The following is an 18,869-nucleotide window of genomic DNA, read 5'->3' on the forward strand; positions in this document are numbered from 1 at the left end:
TATGTTTTGAACTGATTTTATTTAAAGTTTCATAATAAATACTTCTCCTGCAGGTTTTCCTAGCTGGGAACACAGAAGTCAAAACAGCTCTGCAGAGGAGAGTTTACATTTTTCATCTCTGGTTTTACACAGATGGTTCAAAATCAGCACACTTGATTATTTCTGCAGATTACAGGAGAGCTGCAACCAATTTTCATAGTAGAATGCAGATTTTTTCCAATTTTTTGCCTATTTCTGGCACGTTTTAAAGTGCTGCCTGCCCCCAGCCACATACCCCCCAACTCTCAGGATGATTTTGGGATGCTCCACATCATTTCATCCCAATCAAACCCAAAAAAAAGCACATTCAAGAAGACAAATCAATCCCAGAAAACAATATTGGAAAGGGAAAAAAACCCCAACTGTTTAAAAGCCAAAAATTATTCCAGGTTGGGTTTTTTTCCTCCCATTTTGAGATGATGCTCAGAAATAAACCTTAGCAGGTGAAAATCTCCCCGGAGAAAACTCAAGGCTTCCACTTGAATGAACGCAGCGTTGTTTGTTGTTGGTTTTAAAGGGATTAAGTGGGTGGAAAAGCTGAAATATTTTCATTTGGGAGCATGATCCACCTTTCAGCTCTGCCCCATCGCCCTTCAATGTACCCAGCACTGGGAATAAGCCATGTGGGGCATAAAAAAAGGATGAAAAAAATCAAATCTGGGGCAATAAACACCCAACCTTGACCCCTCCTAAGCAAAGTCAGAGCATTTCCATGTCTATTTACCCTCCTGGACATAATTTTCTCTGCTTAGGCTCACACCACAAGGCTCAAAGTGATTATTTTCCTCAAGAAGAAGGTTTGTGCTGATATCTTGAGCACATCCCTGCCTCTTCCACCTTGCATTCCCAAGGGGAATGTTAAGGGACAAAGAGGAATTTTGAGAAATTGGGCCAGGGGAGCACAGAGGTCGATGCTTTCTGCAAAATGAGGGCGATTCCCATTGCTCCTCGTTTGCACAAACGAGTTTCTTAAAAAAGCACTCGAGAAATGAGCTGAGAAATTGTCAGCACCTCCCAAACCCTCTGGGAATTGAGAGGGGCAATGGAGGGGCTGTTTCTGCCCCTTCCCCTCGTGTTTGCCCCCAGTGCTGTTGTGATTCCAGGAGGAAAAGGGAGAGAGTGGAGTTGAAGATTTTTGGGGAGCCCATCACCATCAAGGCCACGGTGAGCTGCTGAGTGAATGATGAATGACAAAACCACCCAGAAACCAAAAAAAAAAAAAACCCAACCCAACAACCTCCAAAGTGACACCAAAACCAAATCCTGGCAGAAAGGCAGAGAGCAGGGGGGTGAGGAGTGACAGAGAAAGGCTTCAAATTAAATCGAAATCTAAGGAGGTGATGCTGGCAATGGGAGCTCGCCAGAAATTGAAGCTGTTGAACTGCAGCAGACTGTCCTCTTCTTGGGAGAGCTCCTGGCTGCCTCGGTGCTCAGCAAGCTTGCCCAGGCCTCCCTTGGGCTTGTAGAGGGCCAGGTCTGCCAGCCCCAGCCCCTCCAGCTCGGCCATGTCCAGCCGTGGGATCGGCATCCTCCAGTAGATGAACGAGTCGTACTGGCTGCTGATGGTGTCCAGCATTTTCAGACTGTGGAGGGCACGAGGGGGAAGAAAAGGAAGAGAAAAGTTCGACTAAAAACACAGGAGTTGGCCCAAAGTGGGTAGAAATTTCAGGTGTTGCTATGTTGATGCTGTCCCGTAGGATAACCCCCAAATAAAGGGATATCCTTTTTAGGATAGTCCCCTAAAAAAGGGGATATCTTTTCTGGGATAGCCCCCTAAAAAAGGAGATATCCTTTTTAGGATAGTCCCCAAAAAAGGGGGCTATCGTTTTTAGGATAATCTCAAAATTTATTAGAATAACCCCCTAAAAAGGGGAGATCCTTTTTAGGATAACCCCTAAAAAGGAGATATCCTTTTTAGGATAAGCCCCTAAAAAGGGGTTATTCTTTTTAGGATTATCCCCAAAAAGAGGATATGCTTTTTAGGATAATCCCCTAAAAATGGGATATCCTTTTTTGGATAGCCCTCTAAAAAGGGGGCTATGATTTCTAGGATAATCCCAAAATTTATTAGGATAATCCCCTAAAAAGGGGCTATGATTTTTAGGATAATCCCCAAAACTTTTTAGGATAACCCCTTAAAAACTGAGATATCCTTTTTAGGATAGTTCCCTAAAAAGGGGCTATCATTTTTAGGATAATCTCAAAATTTATTAGGATAAGCCCCTAAAAAGGGGAGATCCTTTTTAAGGATAATCCCCAAAAAAGGAGATGTCCTTTTTAGGCTAGTCCCTTAAAAGGGGGATATAATTTTTAGGATAATCCCCAAATTTATTAGGATAACCCCCTAAAAAGAGGAGATCCTTTTTTAGGATAACCTGCTCCTCCTGAAATCAGGGTGGGCATTAACCCCTTCCCACCTGCTCCTCGTGAAATCAGGGTGGGCATTAACCCCTTCCCACCTGCTCCTCCTGAAATCAGGGTGGGCATTAACCCCTTCCCACCTGCTCCTCGTGAAATCAGGGTGGGGATTAACCCCTTCCCACCTGCTCCTCCTGAAATCAGAGTGGGCATTAACCCCTTCCCACCTGCTCCTCCTGAAATCAGAGTGGGTGGGCATTAACCCCTTCCCACCTGCTCCTCGTGAAATCAGGGTGGGGATTAACCCCTTCCCACCTGCTCCTCCTGAAATCAGAGTGGGCATTAACCCCTTCCCACCTGCTCCTCCTGAAATCAGAGTGGGTGGGCATTAACCCCTTCCCACCTGCTCCTCGTGAAATCAGAGTGGGCATTAACCCCTTCCCACCTGCTCCTCCTGAAATCCCTCCTGCCAGCTCTGGCAGAGCAGAGGTGGGAGAGCAGCACCTAAATAAACTCTTTTTCCACCCCTCCACACCTTTCCCTGTGCTGAATCCCCACGGAACGGGCAGTGAGGAAGGGTCCCTGTGCATCCCCCTCCCCCCTGATCCCACCCCATCCCTCCCTCCCCTGGCCGAACCCTCTAGAAAGGGCTGGAAGGAGCCTCGCCCGACATTCCCACCACACCCCACCCATCCCTGCCGTGCCATCCATCCATCCCCGCTGCAGAATTTCCCCCTGCAGCCCCACCCCGATCCACCAGAAAATTGGGAAAGAGCAGGACCAGACGTGGCTCAGCTTTTCTCGGTGGAGCTGAGTCACTGCCTGGCAGGGTTATGTCATTCACCTCCCGGATTGGCATCGGAGGTGGGGAAAAAAGCCCAGACTAACCCAAAACATCCTCATTTTCCTGCTGATTCCCTGCCTCAACATCAGAATTCTCAAGGATGATTCAGGCATATTTTGGATCGGTGCGTTCAGCTGCTAAATTTAAAAGGTTCTGGATGTCACTCAGAGGCTATGAAAGGCTCCTGTGTCATCCCCTCCGGGTAAACTGAGCCACAGGACTTTAAAATAGTCTCTTCCCTGGGAATTTATCCCTAGGGATCTATCAGTGAGTTTTTTGCAGCAAAACGACACATAATTATTAATGGTGATGGGCGTTGTGGTGATGGATTTTTAAACTCCATATAGTGAAAAATTGGAGTTTAATGACAAGAGAAGGGGAAAGAGAGTTTAGTGACAAGTAAATAATTAAATATCCAGCAAAAAGGAATGAATATAGGGGGAAAACCCCTCTTGTGTGGCGTGTCACCCCTAAAAAAGATCATTTCCCATGGAACCAAACCCACCTTTCTCCACTTAAATCCCCGCTGCCTGTAGCTCATTTCCCCGCTCAAAAATAAATCCCAGCATCTCCCTGCACCCAAATCCTTGCCGGGACAGCAAGCATCCTCTCCCGAGCATCCGAGCATCCCTTACCTGGTCGGGCGGGCGGTGCCGGGAGCGCTGCGCTCGGAGCCGGGGCCGGGCCGGGCTCTTTGTGCCGGGGAGCCGCGGGCGGAGGGAGCGGCGTCGCTTTTGTCTGCTGGGTCTGCAATGCAGCCCCTCGAACTGCCCTTCCTCGTGGGGGGAGGATGGCGATGATGATGATGGTGGTGATGATGGCAGATGAGTCAGCGGCTCCCACCCGCGCCAGGGAGGGAGGGAGGGAGAGGGAGGACGGCAGGGGCGGGGATGCTGCGTGCTGGACCCCCAAGGCGAGGATATGTTAAACCTGGTTCGCTCCTGAAACCTTCGGCTGAGTGTTGGGGGGATAATTTTCAGCCAGGAAGGAGCTGGGGAATATTTATTTTACCTGCATGTGAAGATATGGGGGGATGTGGTACCCCCAGACTTTGGGAGGGCATTGTGTAGGTCAAACATGGGGAAATTTGGCTCCAAGAAACCCCCTAAAAATATATTTTATATGTCATATTTTATATTTTATATTTTATATTTTATATTTTATATTTTATATTTTATATTTTATATTTTATATTTTATTTTATTTTATTTTATTTCATTTAATTTCATTTCATTTTGTTTTATTTCATTTTATTTCATTTTACTTCATTTTATTTTATTTTATTTTATTTTATTTTATTTTATTTTACTATATTTTATTTTATTTTATTTTATTTTATTTCATTTCATTTTATTTCATTTCATTTAATTTCATTTTGTTTTATTTCATTTTATTTCATTTTACTTCAATTTATTTTATTTTATTTTATTTTATTTTGCTATATTTTATTTTATTTTATTTTATTTTACTTTATTTTATTTTATTTTACTTTATTTCATTTTACTTTATTTCATTTCATTTCATTTTACTTTATTTAATTTCATTTTACTTTATTTTACGTTATTATTATTATTTTAGTTTTATTAATTTTATTTTTATTTTTATTATTTTTATTTTTATTATTTTTATTTTTATTTATTTTTTCAATCTGAGACTGAGGCTATTTGAGCCTAAAGCCACACAGCAAAAATATCCCAGCTTTGTGGCCGAAGCCAGACGTGGAACTAGAAATAGAGGGAGCCACCCAAAACTGGCATCAATCACTGCCAGGGCCAGGGTGGGGGCACCTCACACCCCACTTCACCCCACAGCTGACAACAAAGCAAACCCTAATGCAACCCCTCAGACCAGGGAGTCTGTCCTAGCACCCCTGAGACCCCAAACACCTTTTTTGGGGGGCACAGGCCACATCCATGCACCTGAGAGGCTCCGAGCAGCCCTTGCCTTCCTCTCCCTGGGCTTTGCCTGAGATCAGCATTCTTTTGGTGCTTTAGGGTTTTTTTTTCCTCTCTTTTTTCCTCCCTGTTCCCCGCGTGCAGCTCGTTTCTGATGGTGCCAAGCTGTTCTGCCAGTGCTCGGCTTTCAGCCAGACTATTTCTGCCTCCTCCTCCTCTTCCTCCTCCTCTTCCTCCTCCTCCTCTCAGCACTGTCATGGGCAGAGAGCATCCTGCTCCAAATTAGACCCTTGCAGGGAAAATTCCAGCTGGGAGCCCTTTGGAGGATGCTGATCCCTCCAAGGGGTTGAGCTGCTGTGGTTTTTGGGGGTCCCCCAGGCCATGGGGTGCAGTTTGGCTGAGCAGCCTCATAAGGAGCTGGATGTCACCCATCTCCTTGGTCTTTGGGGTGTCACCTGCTCGTGTGACAGCCCAAAGACTGTGGTGTCCCTCTCTGAGAAGGGACATGGGGCTGAACCCCAAGGGGATGGAAGGCACTGCTGTGGGTTTTGGGAGGGCTGCAAGGGGGAAAATGTCCTCTGGCAGCACAAACACAAAAAAAAAAAAATGAAATGAGGTCACAAACACTTGGGGTATTATCAGCCAGGGCCACCCAATGGCTGGGGACAGGCGTGGGACAGAGACCCGAGTGAGTGGGGACAGTGCTGCCTTGTTCAGGATTTCTGCAGTGGGAGCAGTGGGGATGGCTGGGATTTGGGGGCTGACACAGCAAGGGACACTCTGAGGCTCACACAGGGGCGTCTCCTGTGTGGTGACAGTGACAGGACTGTGGTGGCAATGCCAGAACCACAGTTGTGGAAGTGGCAGGACAATGGTGGTGGCAGTGACAGGACTGTGTTGGTGACAGTGATAGGACAATGGTGGTGGCAGCAGCTCACCAGATGTTGTGCAAGCGGAAGGGCACCGAGCTGGAAGTGGTGACACCGCTCAACACCAGCTGCAGGGTGTTCCCACGCCTTCGGGTGCCCCAGGGGCTCTGGTGTATGATGGAAAAAGCAGAAATAAGGCTCGGGGGCATAACTGGGACTTCCTGGGGACCCCAGTCTTGCTGGGGACCCCCAGCCCTACCTGGTCCCCTGGCATTCCCCCAGCGCTCCTGGAAACCCCAAACCCCTGAACCCCAGCTGGGGACCCCCAGCCGTAACAGGACCTCAAGAATCCCCAAATTGCTGCTCCTGGGACCCTGGAGACTCCCGTTCCTACCGGGACTTGGGCTCCCCATTCCTACCAGGACCTCCATTCCTACCGGGACTGGGACCCCATTCCTACTGAGACCCCATTTCTACTGGGACTCCTATTCCTACTGCAACCCCCGACCCCCCATTCCTATCGGGACCCCGTGTTCCCATTCCTACCGGGACCCGGGCCCCCCATTCCTATCGGGACCCCGTGTTCCCGTTCCTACTGGGATCCGGGCCCTCCATTCCTACCGGGTCCCCCCGTTCCTACCGGGACCCCCATTCCTACCGGGACCTCGACGCCCATTCCCACCGGTCCCCCCGTTCCTCCCGGTGCCGCAGTGCCGGCGGTTCCCGGGGAGGGCGCTGTGCCGGGGCCGGGCCGGGCCGAGCCGCGCCGGGCGGCGGGAGCTGCGCCGCGTCCGCACCGGGCCACGCCTGGGGCTGCGAGCGGGCACCGGCACCGGCACCTCCCGGCCACGCCTGCGGCTGCGAGCGAGGCACCGGCACCGGAACCGGCACCGAGACCCCCGAGCCACGCCTGGGCTGCGAGCGGGGCACCGGGACCAGCACCGGGACCGGGGCTCATAAAGGGATCGGGACTTGCACTCCCGGGCCACGCTTGGGGCCGCTGCGAGCCGGACACCGGCAGCGGGACCGGGACTTCCGAGCCACGCGTGGGGCTGCGAGCAGGACACCGGCCCCGGGAGCCTCTCCCGCGCCGGGACAGGTAATGGGGCCGCCACCGGGACGGGAACGGGCCGGGATGGGAACCCTTCCGACTCCGCGGAAGGGCCCCGGAACCGCCGTAGGAAGGCGGAGAGCGCACCGGGATCGGTACCGGAACGGGAGCGGGGCGGCGGGACGACCCCCCTTGCAGCTCGCTGGCTCAACCGGGGAGCCCTCCCGGGATCCACCGGATCTCTCCAGCCCCACTGGGACCAGCGGGGTCCCAAGGCCTGCGGGGTCCCACCAACCCTACCGGGACCCCCAAACCCTGCTGGGACCCCCGGAGTGCCGGAGCCCCGCGGAGCCCTGGGGTCGCACCGGGACCGTCCCTCGCAAAGAAGGGACGGTCACTTCCACTCTGCCGCCCATCCCGGGGGTCCCGGGCCCGCAACCGGGGCACTCCAGGACTGTCCCCCTGTCCAGCCCTGTCCCCACACTCTGGCCTTCCCTCCGAGACCCCCGAGGGTACCCCATGAGTGGGTGATCCCAGTGCTGGGGGGCTCGGAGCGGACCCCCCTGCCCGGAGCCCGCGGGTGACGCAGAGCCCGGCGGTGCTTTCCCAACCGGGAAGTCATTTTGCCTGTGCCGGCAGGGCCGGGCCCAAAACCGCCCTGCCCGGGGCTACCGAGCTGCCCCGGTGGGCTGAACCCGGGCACGGCTCCTCGCAGGGTGGGCTGAGGGCGTGCGACCCCCAAAGCGGGGATCGGGGGGCAAGAACCGACCAGAGCCGCCCGGAGCCGGGCCCAAAGCCGCCCTGTCGAGGCCGTGAGGCCCTGGCGGGTGCCGGAGGGGCTTTGGGGGCTTTGAGGGCTGCGGGCAGGGGGTCGTGGCCGTGCGGAGCCCGGAGGTTTCGCTGCTGGTTCATCCGAGGCTCTCCCAGCGGCCGGGGCTGCGGTGCTGAGTTCGGGGGGCGCCTCCCCAGCAAGGCCCGGCCGCTGCACGGCCGGATCCCAGCGCTGATTTTGCTGAGGAAATCGGGCTGGGAAGGAAACGCAGCCCCTTCCTCATTTACCCCTCAGCCCCCTCCTCATCAGCCCCGCAGCCAGGGGCACAGGCCGGGTTTGGGTTTGGGTTTGGCAGGGGGGGCACGGCGTGGGCACGGAGCCGGTGTGCACCGGGCGGGACGTGTCACAGCCTGCCCGATCCCAGCGCTCCCGGAGGGGCTCACCGGGGAACGGGAATGGGCGCACGGTGAGGGACAGAGCGGGGGACGCGGCGGGGGACACGGCGGGGGACACGGGGGTCCTCTGGTTATGGGGGAGCAGCACAGAGAGCACCCACCCCATGGAATGCCCGCTTGGAGGGTGATTCCGTGGGGTTATTGCGGACAGATCCTGGCCGGAGGCGCTGACAGGGCTGTGCCCAGGCGGAGCCCCCCGTTTTGGGGGGCTGCCCCCGGCCCCGCTCCTCCCCGCCGGCAGCAGGAAGCGCGGCCGGACTTTGGTCCATCCGGCGGCACCGGCGCAGGGGCAGCGGAAGGAACTTGTCCCGTTCGCCGGAGGGAGCCCTGGCTCCGGCACCCACCGCCCGTGGGGGCTCTCCCGTGGCTGACACCGGGCTGAGCTCCGGCCACGGCCCCTCGTGGGTGGGTGAGTTCCCTGCGTGCCACTGGCTCCTTAATTTTTTAAGGAGTTATCTCTCCTTAGCATGAGGAGAAGCCCCCATTTTGGGGGTCAAACCCCCTTTCCACACCTCCTTGCCTACCCTAGGCAGTACCGTGGGAGTATGGGATAAAATCCCACCAGTCCCTGTTTATTTCTCTCTCATCTGCTCTTCAGAAGCAGGAGCGGAAGAGCTGAAGCTCCGGCCCCTTTTCGGAAAGGCCGGGATATTTTTAGCTGCCTGGCTCAGGGAGTTGGGATTTGCCATGGCTGCCTCCATCCCCCCCATCCTGCCGCAGCATCCTTCAGCTGTGTCCTGCCCTGGAGCGGGGGACAAAGCCCAGACACGGCCATGGGGACAACTCTGGGGGTCTCTGTGTGATGCTCAGGGTCCCTGGGACCCTCTTGCCATGACAGGATTAGCTGTGTGTGTGACCCAGGGCTCTGCTGGGGGTCTCTAGTTTTTGTTGCTTGATGTGAAGTTGCTTTACCATTGCTTTGGGGAGGTCTGGAAGCATCACTCTCCTTTCCCACCCACAGCCAGCCGCTCCTCTCCCCGCTGTGCCACCCTGCCCAGGTGTCCCCTTGGATGGTCTGTGTGTGACCCCGGGCTCTGCCTTTTGTTGCTTGATGGGAAATTGCTTTACCATTGCTTTGGGGAGGCGTGGAAGCATCACTCTCCCTTCCCACCCACAGCCAGCCGCTCCTCTCCCCGCTGTGCCACCCTGCCCAGGTGTCCCCATGGAGTGACCCTGCCCGGGGGGACGCTGGCTGCCACCACCGCCAGCATGAGCGACTTCTGGCACAAGCTGGGCTGCTGCGTCGTGGAGAAGCCCCAGCCCGTGAGTACCTCCCTGTGCAGCCATTTTGGGGAGGGGGCCTGGCGGTCAGCAGGGTTTGATGGCCTTCATCCCCTCGCAGAAGAAGAGGAGGAGACGGATCGACCGCTCCATGATCGGGGAGCCCATGAACTTCGTGCACCTGACACACATCGGCTCCGGGGACATGGCTGCGGGAGAGGGGCTGCCCATGGTACCCTGGGGGCTTGGCTGGGGGCTGGGGCTCAGGGTCGGGGTGGTGGGGCTCTCATCTGGGTGATAGGTGGTGGTTTTGGGGTGCTGGGTGTTGTTTTGGGGTGCTGGGTCTCAGGGTTGGGTGCTGGGTGTTGTTTTGGGGTGCTGGGTGTTATTTTGGGGTGCTGAGTCTCACAGTTGGGTGGTAAGGGTTGTTTTGGGGTGCTGGGTCTCAGGGTTGGGTGCTGGGTCTCACAGTTGGTTGGTGGGTGTTGTTTTGGGGTGCTGGGTCTCAGGGTTGGGTGCTGGGTCTCACAGTTGGTTGGTGGGTGTTGTTTTGGGGTGCCGGGTCTCAGGGTTGGATGACAGGTGGTGCTTTGGGGTGCTGGGTCTCAGGGTTGGGTGCTGGGTGTTGTTTTGGGGTGCTGGGTGCTCTTTTGGGGTGCTAGAGTCTCAAAATTGAGTGGTGGGTGTTGTTTTGGGGTGCTGAGTCTTAGGTGGTGCTTTTGGAGTGGTAGGTGTTGGTTTTGGGGTGGTAGAGTCTCACAGTTGGGTGCTAGGTGTTGTTTTGGGGTGCTGGGTCTCAGGGTTGAGTGCTGGGTCTCAGGTTGGTTGGTGGGTGTTGTTTTGGGGTGTTGGGTGTTGTTTTGGGGTGCTGGATCTCAAAGTTGGGTGCTGGGTCTCAGGTTGGTTGGTGGGTGTTGTTTTGGGGCGCTGGGTCCCAGGGTTGTTTTCTGGGTGTTTTTTTGGGGTTCTGGGTGTTGTTTTGGGGTGCTGGGTCTCAGGGTTGTTTTCTGGGTGTTGTTTTGGGGTGCTGGCTCTCCTGGCCGGGCCAGGGGGGTGGCACAGGTGCTGACAGCTCCTCTCTGCAGACTGGTGCTGTGCAGGAGATGAGGTCCAAGGGCGGCCGGGAGCGACAGTGGAGCAGCTCCCGAGTGTTGTAGCGTGTGAGTACCAGCCCATGGCACCCCCAGCGTTCCCCTCTGAGGAGCACCCACCTGAGCCACCACCTGGGCGCTCCCATAACCCATCACCTCTTGCATTTTACAGATTCCTGGCTTTTTCAGCCCAAACTTGAACTGCCTGATCCCCCCCCGCTGGAGGAGAAGCCAACCTGGAGTGCTTTGACCCCGCGGTATTTATGCAGCACCATCCTCGCCCAGCTCCCGGGGACTTTGGGGCTTCATCCCTCTGGAAAATCCCTCCTTGCTGGAGGCACTGGCTGTGGTGACGTGGGCAGGGAGCCCCCAGCTCCTGCCCCACCTGCAAAGGACACAGCCACCCCCCTGAAACGTGCCAGGAGCTGCCAGGAGCAGCCCACGAGTCCCAAATCCTCCCAGTTCTCCCTTTTCCCACTCCCATGTCTCCCATGGGCTGCATGGTGGTGCCTCAGTTTCCCCAGGGAACCAGTTCATGGTGCAGAGGCAGCTTTGATGCCTCCCAGAACATCCCAGAGGAGCAAGACCAGGATTAAGCCCCAATATTCTGGTGCCAAACCAGAGTTAAACCCAAGATGTTCTGGTGTCAGACCAGGACTGGATGTCAAACTGGGATTAAACCCCAATTTTTAGGAGCAGAACCGGGTTTAAACCCTGATATTCTGGTGCCAATCCAGAGTTAAACCCAAGATGTTCTGGTGTCAAACCAGGATTGGATGTCAAACTGGGATTAAACCCCAATTTTTAGGAGCAGAACTGGGATCAAACCCCGCTGCTTTGGTGCCAAACCAGGATCCAACCCCAATGCTCGGCTGTCTCCGAGCCCACAGTGCCTCCAGCTGGCATTCCACCGCCGCCAAACCCTCACCTCCCTCCTTTTTTTAGGATCTGTTCCTATTTTTAAGCTCCCAAACCCCCCTGAGCAGCCTCTGTGGCCCCGGGCAGGACCGTGGTGGGGTCCCCTCCTCACCCGGGATTGTCCCCAGGCCGGACAGGGCCTGACCCGAGAAGGGCTCTGCAATTAGGTGCGGGTGTACATAGTTTAATTAGTGCCAGGATTAAATATTAATTAGCACGTGCTGGGTGACAGAGCCTTTCCCCTGTGCTCCGGTGGGAGCTGGGATTTTCCAGCCCCATGTCGTGTTCGGGTCAGGGTTTTTGGGAAAAACATTCCACCCTTGAAATAAATGCCTTGTGCTGGCCCAAGGGGTGGGTGCAGGAGCTCCTCGCTCCCTCCTCTGCTCCTGGAGCAGCCAAATCCACTGGGAAAAGCTGAAATTCACGACTTTTTATGGCACAACCAGTTTCCTCCCGGCTGGGCTGGACTCGGGAGCGTGGCTGCACTGACGCCCCCTCCTTGGACACCCCAAAATGTTCCTCTGACCCACTGCAGAGGGGATTGCACCCCAGGGAAAGAGGGGGCGCGCCCCCAGCTCGAGTGGGGCAGCACCCCGTCCCTGAATAAAAGCCAAGAGCCACAACTGGAAGAAATTTAAAGGGGAATTTAATCCTTGGAAAACGGTGACAGTTCTGGACGGCTGCGTGTCCGGACCCACCCTCTGGGGCCTCCCTCTGCCCCCCACGGAAGGAAGATCATCAGTAACTCCTTAACTCCCCCACCCCAACGCCTTCATCAAGGGGGTGCAACTCCTGCCCATGGCACCCCCAAAACCCCACCTTGGGGACCACTGGGGCACAGGGAGCCATTGGGGGGGACAAACCACGAGCTGAGCTCTAACAGAGGCAGCTGCCACCCCCCCACACCCAGGCACCCCACGGGGGCCTACTCAGGGACCCCAGCTTCTCATCCAGACCTCAAACATCCACGGGGGTGCCTCTGTTATTTCGGGGAGCCCGGGGGCTGCCCCGCGGCGATGCGGCTGACCCGCTCCAGGACATCCTGGGGGCACAGCGGGGGCACGGCCTGTGCCAGGGGACACTCCTCCACCAGGCTGTTCATGGGGGTGGGCGGGGGCACCACCTCTTCCTCGGGGCCCCCTGCAGCCCCCAGACCCCCCAGAGCTGCCCTGAGGATGGGCAGCACCTTCTTACGGGTGGCCACGGCGTTGCCCTGGGCGTAGGCGGCCACGCAGGGCCAGGGGCTGGGCAGCGGCCGCAGCAGCAGCGACGGCGCCGTCGCCTCCTCCAGAGCCCGGCACAGCTGTGGGGGAGCAAACATGGGGCTGGGACCTGCCCAGCACCCCCAAAACTGCCAGGTTGTGGGGCAAAGCAGGGCTGGATGTGCCCAGACGTGGCTCCCTGACTCACCGTGCCGCGGAGCGGCTCCTGTGCGCTGTACACGGCGAGTTTGCGGGTGGGCTCGTGGTGTTGGTTAAAGGACACGGTCATGGCCACCAGCCCGGCGTAGCCACGGGCCTGGCAGAAAGCCTCCAGGTCCTGCAGCAAGCCAGGCCGCAGCAGGAAGGTCTGGGCAGAGGGGAGGGGTCTCAGTGTCACCGTGATGTCCCCAGCATGCCACTCCCTGCCTCAGTTTCCCCCTCAGCTCCCAGTCTCACTTCCAAGTCCTCGAAGACGCCGCTGATGCCAACGACAGCCTCATCACTGGAGAGGACTTTGAGGTCCTTCCGCAGCATCTGCTCTGTCGTCAGCCCTGGGAGGTGGCCAGCAATGATCCCAGGTCACCTTGCTGTCCCCAAGGAGAGAGGGGGGGACACACCTGGGTGCCGCTGGCCTGGCACACCCACCTGTGACATCGAACTTGGCCGCCTGCAGCGCTCCGAACACGGCGTCACGGGCCGGCAGCTCCGGGAACCTCTCCTCCAGCAGGGACACGCAGGCCACGTCCCTGGGGGTCACCTTGCCTGCAGCTGGGCTCAGGTTGATGCAGTCCAGCAGGATGGTGCCTGTGGGGACAAGCAGGGCCGTGGTGTCACCGTCCCCGGGGACAGAGCTCAGCCAGGACCCCACAGAATCACAGAATGATGAGGGTGGGAGAGACCTCTGAGATCATCCATCCTATGCCCTGACACCTCAACTAGATTAGATAGCATCATGTCCAGTGTGTATTTAAACACATCCAGAGATGGTGATTCTGCATCTCCCTGGGAAGAGCATTCCAGTACTTTTTAATTTTTTTGGTGAATAATTTCTTCCTAATATCCAACCTGTACCATCCCTGACATAGCTTGAAGCTGTGTCCTCTGATTCTGTCAGAGACTGACCTCACCTGGCTACAACCTCCCTTCAGAAGGTGTAGAGAGCAATAAGGGCACCTCTAACCCTCCTCTTCTCCAGGCTGAACATCCCCAGCTCCTTCAAACCTTCCTCACAGGGTTTGTGTTCCCAGCCCCTCACCAGCCTTGTGTTTGAGCATCTCAACATCCTTCCCAAACTGAGGACCCAGAACTGGACACAGCGCTCAAGATTTGGCCTCACCAGCACCGAGTCCAGGGGCAGAATGAGCTCCCTGCTCCTGCTGGCCACACAATTCCTGATCCAGGCCAGGAGCCATTGTCCTTCTTGGCCACCAGGGCACACTGCTGGCTCATTTTCACCCAGGTCCCTTTGTGCCCCACCGTCCCCCGCTGTGCCCTGCTCACCGTGCAGCAGCGCGGCCGTGGTTCTGTCCAGCACGCCCGGGGGGCCCTGCAGGATCCTCTCGGTCACCAGGGTGGCACAGGAGCCCACGGGCTCCACTGTCACCTGGCACGGGGGGCCTCGGGCCCGCTCCAGCGGTCGGTGATCCAGGACCTCCACCACGGCCTCCTCCAGGGCAGCGTCAGCACTGGTGGGCAACGGGGAGGGTCAGAGCCTGCCAAAGCCCCTTATTCCTTTTTTTCCCTAAAAACTCCCTGGAAATTTATCAATTTCACCCATCTTGGGCGGCAAAATCAAGTGAGGCTCTGCGTGAGTGGCCCTGGCTGTCCCCAAGGTGCCACCCCTTGGCTCACCAGGGCAGGACATGGTGATCCACCAGAGTCAGGGAGAGCAGCCCAGCGTGGTGCCAGGTCCATCTCATCCCAAAAAATGAGTGAGGTAGGCAGGATGCCCTCATCCCACAGCAAAATCAAAAAATCAACCAAGGCTCTGCATGGGTGGCCCTGGCTGTCCCCAAGGTGCCACCCCCAGCTCACCAGGGCAGAACATGGTGATCCACCAGAGTCAGGGAGAGCAGCTCAGCATGATGCCAGGTCCATCTCATCCCCCAGATCAATCTCACACCAAAAAACGAGCGAGGTGTCCAGGATCCCCCCCATCCCACAGCAAAATCCATCGAGGCTCTGCTGTCCCCTGGCTGTCCCCAAGGTGCCACCCCCAGCTCACCAGGGCAGAACATGGTGATCCACCAGAGTCAGGGACAGCAGCCCAGCGTGGTGCAGCCCCCCCAGGTCGATCTCATCCCTGAAGACCAGCGAGGTGTCCGGGATGCCCCGCTCCCGCAGCAGGAACGTCGTCTCCGTCCGCAGCGCGAAGTCGGCGCGGGGGATGTTCAGCACGGGCACGAAGGCGGCTTTGGGAGCCGGGGTGGTCTGCAGCAAAGGGGGTGTCACACCCAGGGAGGTGTCCCCGAGGCCATCAGGGGTCCCTGGGGTGGTGGCTGAGCCTCACCTGGGCGAGGAAATAGGCCAGGGCCAGCGCGGAGACGGCGGAGTCCAGGTCACAGGCCTCGTTGCCCATCACCACGTGGATCTCCTGGTGCTGCTGGATGTGATCCTGCAGGGATGGGAGGTGTCAGGCACGGCAGCAGCGTGGCCTTGTCCTCCAAAATCCCCCAGACTGCTCCCTTGTCCTCATCAGTGCTCCTGGAGCCACCCAACACAGGTGGCACCCACAGATTGCACTCTCCTGGCACCCCTGGAGCTGCCTGGGATCCACTTCTGGCCTCCAGACAAGCTCTTGGCACCACTGGAGCTGCCTGGGATCTATTTCTGACCTCCAGACCAGCTCCTGGCACCCCTGGGATCCATTTCTGGCACTAAATCCTCAGGTTTGGGGTGAGTGAGGTGTGTTGGGATTCCAGGAAAACTCACCTGAGCCACCAGGTGAGGCCAGGGACCATCCCAGCCCCGCAGCCCTGAGTGCTTTAACCCATTTGTTTTAGAGTTTGGGGCTGTTTGTCACCCCAAAAATGATGTTTCACCCTCTTTTGCCTGCTTGCAGCATCAGGGAAAACATGTCACTCTCCTGTCCCCCGCCCACGGGAGCCACCCCGTCCCCAGGCTCTGATTTTTTGGGACAATTCTCTGCTGCCATAACCCAGATTTGCTAATTTGTGGTAAAACAGGAAAAAAAAACAACCCCAGAGCAGCTGCAGCACAAACCCCTCGGCAGGTCTGGGATGGGGCTGGGGCTGGGAGACATTTTGGGGTGTCCTTGGTGTGGCTGTGCCACCCCAGTGGGGCACCACACTTGGGGCTCTTGGTTCAGTCTGTGGGGTGCTCATCTCCCCCTGCACCCCCATTTAACTGCACCCCCAATTCCCTGCTCCCCCTGCGCCCCCATTTGTCTGCTCCCCAATCCCCTGCACCCCAATTTCCCCCTGAACCCCCAATTCCTTCCTGCACCCCCAATTCCCTGCACTCCCATTTCCCTGCACCCCCAATTCCCCCTCTGCACCCCCAATTCCATGCACCCCGAATTCCATGCTCCCCATTTTCCCCCTGCACCCCCATTTCCCTTCACCCCCAATTCCCTTCTCCTCCACTTCCCTGCTCCCCCATTTTCTTGCACCCAATTCCCCCCCTGCTCTCCCATTTCCCCGAGCCTCTATTTCCCCCCTGCACCCCCGTTTTCCTGCTCCCCCATTTGCCTGCTCCCCAATCCCCCGAACCTCAATTCTCCCCCTACACCCCCAATTCTCCCCCTGCAACCCCAGTTCCTCCCTCTACACCCCCAATTCCCTGCACCCCCAATCCCCCCCTGTACCCCCAATTTCCTGCTCCCTCATTTCTCTGCTCCCCCATTTCCCTGTTCCCCAATTCCTCCCATTCCCCCCCTTTCCCCTGAGCCCCCCTGAGCCCCCCAATCCCCCCCGTTCCCCCCGTACCTGCAGAGCCGCCCGGTTCCCCAGCACGAAGCGCTCCATGACAGCGCTGATCCACGGCCTGAACCGCCAGGATGGCCCCAGTATAAACCAGTACGGCCCAGTACAGCTCACTGCAACCCAGTACAGCTCACTACAACCCAGTATAACCCAGTATAAGCCGGTATAACCCAGTATAGCCCAGTATAACCCAGTACAGCTCACTGCAACCCAGTGCAGCCCAGTACAGCTCGGTACAACCCAGTAGAGCCCAGTATAACCCAGTACGGCCAAGTAGGGCCCAGCACAGTCCAGTACAAACCCAGGCTACCCCAGTCCAACCCAGTATCACCCTGGACCATCCCAGTCCAGCCTAGTTTAAGCCCAGTCCATCCCAATATCAGCCCAGACTATCCCAGTACCACCCCAGACTGTCCCAGTCCAGCCCAGTTTAAGCCCAGTCCATCTCAGTCCAGCCCAGTATAAACCCAGTCCGTCCCAGTCCAGCCCAGTATCACCCCAGACGACCCCAGTATAAGCCCAGACTGTCCCACTATCACCCCAGTCCGTCCCAGTCCAGCCCAGTATCACCCCGGACTGTCCCAGTCCAGCCCAGTTTAACCCCAAACTATCTCAGTATTAGCCCAGCTTGTCCCAGTCCGTCCCGGTATAACCCCTGTCCGTCCCAGTCCAGCCCAGTATAACCCCGGACTATCCCAGTCCAGCCCAGTTTAACCCCAAACTATCCCAGTATAAACCCAGTTTGTCCCAGTCCGTCCCAGTATAACCCTGGACTATCCCAGTCCGTCCCAGTTTAACCCCAAACTATCCCAGTATAAACCCAGTTTGTCCCAGTCCGTCCTGGTATAACCCCTGTCCGTCCCAGTCCAGCCCAGTTTGTCCCAGTCCGTCCCAGTTTAATCCCAGTCCGTCCCAGTCCAGCCCAGTATGTCCCAGTCCGTCCCAGTTTAATCCCAGTCCGTCCCAGTCCAGCCCCTCCCCCCGCGCCGCAGGGGCCGCTGGGAGGGGGCGGGGCCGTTCCCGGCATCCCCCGCGCTGGGGGGGGGGGGCTCGGGGGGGACCCCAAATTTCCTCATTTCACCCCAAAACCCTCCCGGGACCCCTGAACCCCTCCCTGAACCCCCAAACAGCCCCCAAGCCCCCTCGGACACCCCCAAATTCCGCTGCGAGCCCAAAACGCCCCCCCAGCCCAACCCGCACCCTGCAAAACCCCCCCAAAAATCTGAGTGCACCCCAAAATTTCCACCTTGAATCCTCTTCTTCCTCCTCCTCCTCTTCCTCCTCTTCCTCCTCCTCCTCCTCCTCCTCCCCCCGCCCTCAATCCGCCTTCCCACGGGGCGGCCGCAGCCAGGTGGAAAACAGGCCCCGAAAACGGGGGAAAAAGAGGGAAAAAAGAGGAAAAAAGAAGAAAAAAAAGGGTGAAAAAAAAAAAACAGGGAAGAGGATAAAAGAAAGGGGAGATTAAAAAGGGGAAAAAAAAAAAAAAAAAGGAGGGAAAAGGAAGACGAGAGGAGCGAAAGGAGCGCGAAGGAATTAAAAAATAAAAGAGGATTAAAGAGGAAAGAGCAGAAGGAAAAAGAAGGAAGAAGGAAGAAAAAAGGGAATAAAGGAGGAGAGAAGAAGGAGAAAAAAGCAGGAGAAAAGGTAAAGGGTTAAAAAGGAGGGGAAAAGTGGAAAAAAAGAAGGGGGAGAGGAGGGGAAAAAAGGGAAAATTAGAAAAAGAAGGGGAAAGGAGGAAAAAATAAAGAAAAGAAGGGAAAAGGAGGGGAAAAAAATTAAAAGTAAAGGTAAAGGAGCATAAACAAGGAATAAAGAAGGGGAGGGGAGGAAAAACAAGGAATAAAGAGAGAAAAATGAGGAAAAACAAGGATTAAAGAAGGAAAAAGGGGCATAAAGAAGGAAAAATGAGAAAAAACAAGGATTAGGGGGGAAAACTGAAGGAAAAGCCGCAAGGGGGGGACCCCGAGGGGCGGCCCCGCCCCGGGACCCCCGGACCCGCCCCGGGACCCCCCGGTCCGGCCGGACTGGCCCCGCCGCGGGCTCGGGGCGGAGCCGCGAGTGGGAATGGAAATCCACCTTCCCTTATGGCTGTTAAACGGCACTGCATTTTGTTTTATTTTATTTTATTTTATTTTATTTTATTTTATTTTATTTTATTTTATTTTGTTTTATTTTGTTTTGTTTTGTTTTATTTTATTTTTTAATTCTAT

General features: G+C 56.3%; 3 protein-coding genes and 1 long non-coding RNA gene across 8 annotated transcripts; 2 read left to right on the forward strand and 2 right to left on the reverse strand.

Annotated features, from left to right (window-relative positions):
• Positions 1–3,980, reverse strand: MLLT11 (MLLT11 transcription factor 7 cofactor). Its single transcript, XM_054294770.1, has 2 exons — positions 3,877–3,980; positions 1–1,622 (listed from the first exon to the last, which is right to left on the reverse strand). Exon 2 carries the CDS (start codon positions 1,613–1,615, stop codon positions 1,352–1,354), a length of 264 nt encoding a protein of 87 aa, XP_054150745.1. The 5' UTR covers positions 1,616–1,622; positions 3,877–3,980; the 3' UTR covers positions 1–1,351.
• Positions 3,981–6,807: 2,827 nt separating this feature from the next.
• On the forward strand, positions 6,808–11,730 carry CDC42SE1 (CDC42 small effector 1). Of its 3 annotated transcripts, none has more exons than XM_054294772.1 (5): positions 6,808–7,104; positions 9,401–9,546; positions 9,626–9,736; positions 10,590–10,664; positions 10,768–11,730. In XM_054294772.1, the coding sequence occupies exons 2-4, from the start codon at positions 9,493–9,495 to the stop codon at positions 10,659–10,661; spliced, it is 237 nt and encodes a 78-aa protein (XP_054150747.1). In that variant the 5' UTR covers positions 6,808–7,104; positions 9,401–9,492; the 3' UTR covers positions 10,662–10,664; positions 10,768–11,730. The 3 variants fall into 3 exon arrangements, with proteins under 3 accessions (XP_054150747.1, XP_054150748.1, XP_054150749.1); XM_054294773.1 differs by having other exon boundaries at positions 9,405–9,546; XM_054294774.1 differs by having other exon boundaries at positions 9,438–9,546.
• A 412-nt stretch (positions 11,731–12,142) lies between these two features.
• Positions 12,143–16,838, reverse strand: PRUNE1 (prune exopolyphosphatase 1). 2 transcript variants are annotated; one of them, XM_054294768.1, is made up of 9 exons: positions 16,800–16,838; positions 16,663–16,768; positions 15,225–15,329; positions 14,940–15,145; positions 14,216–14,400; positions 13,361–13,519; positions 13,172–13,266; positions 12,924–13,082; positions 12,143–12,816 (listed from the first exon to the last, which is right to left on the reverse strand). In XM_054294768.1, the coding sequence occupies exons 2-9, from the start codon at positions 16,699–16,701 to the stop codon at positions 12,496–12,498; spliced, it is 1,269 nt and encodes a 422-aa protein (XP_054150743.1). In that variant the 5' UTR covers positions 16,702–16,768; positions 16,800–16,838; the 3' UTR covers positions 12,143–12,495. The 2 variants fall into 2 exon arrangements, with proteins under 2 accessions (XP_054150743.1, XP_054150742.1); XM_054294767.1 differs by lacking the exon at positions 16,800–16,838 and having other exon boundaries at positions 16,663–16,793.
• On the forward strand, positions 16,693–17,593 carry LOC128949889 (uncharacterized). 2 transcript variants are annotated; one of them, XR_008484293.1, is made up of 4 exons: positions 16,693–16,782; positions 16,814–17,004; positions 17,058–17,482; positions 17,555–17,593. It is a non-coding gene; the product is annotated as an uncharacterized LOC128949889 (long non-coding RNA). The 2 variants fall into 2 exon arrangements; XR_008484292.1 differs by lacking the exon at positions 17,555–17,593 and having other exon boundaries at positions 17,058–17,541.
• The last annotated feature ends 1,276 nt before the right edge of the window (positions 17,594–18,869 follow it).

This window comes from Melozone crissalis, unplaced genomic scaffold, assembly GCF_028551555.1.
Source record: "Melozone crissalis strain CALT ecotype California unplaced genomic scaffold, PUWL_Pcris_2 ptg000323l_1, whole genome shotgun sequence".
Classification (NCBI taxonomy): Eukaryota; Metazoa; Chordata; class Aves; order Passeriformes; family Passerellidae; genus Melozone; species Melozone crissalis.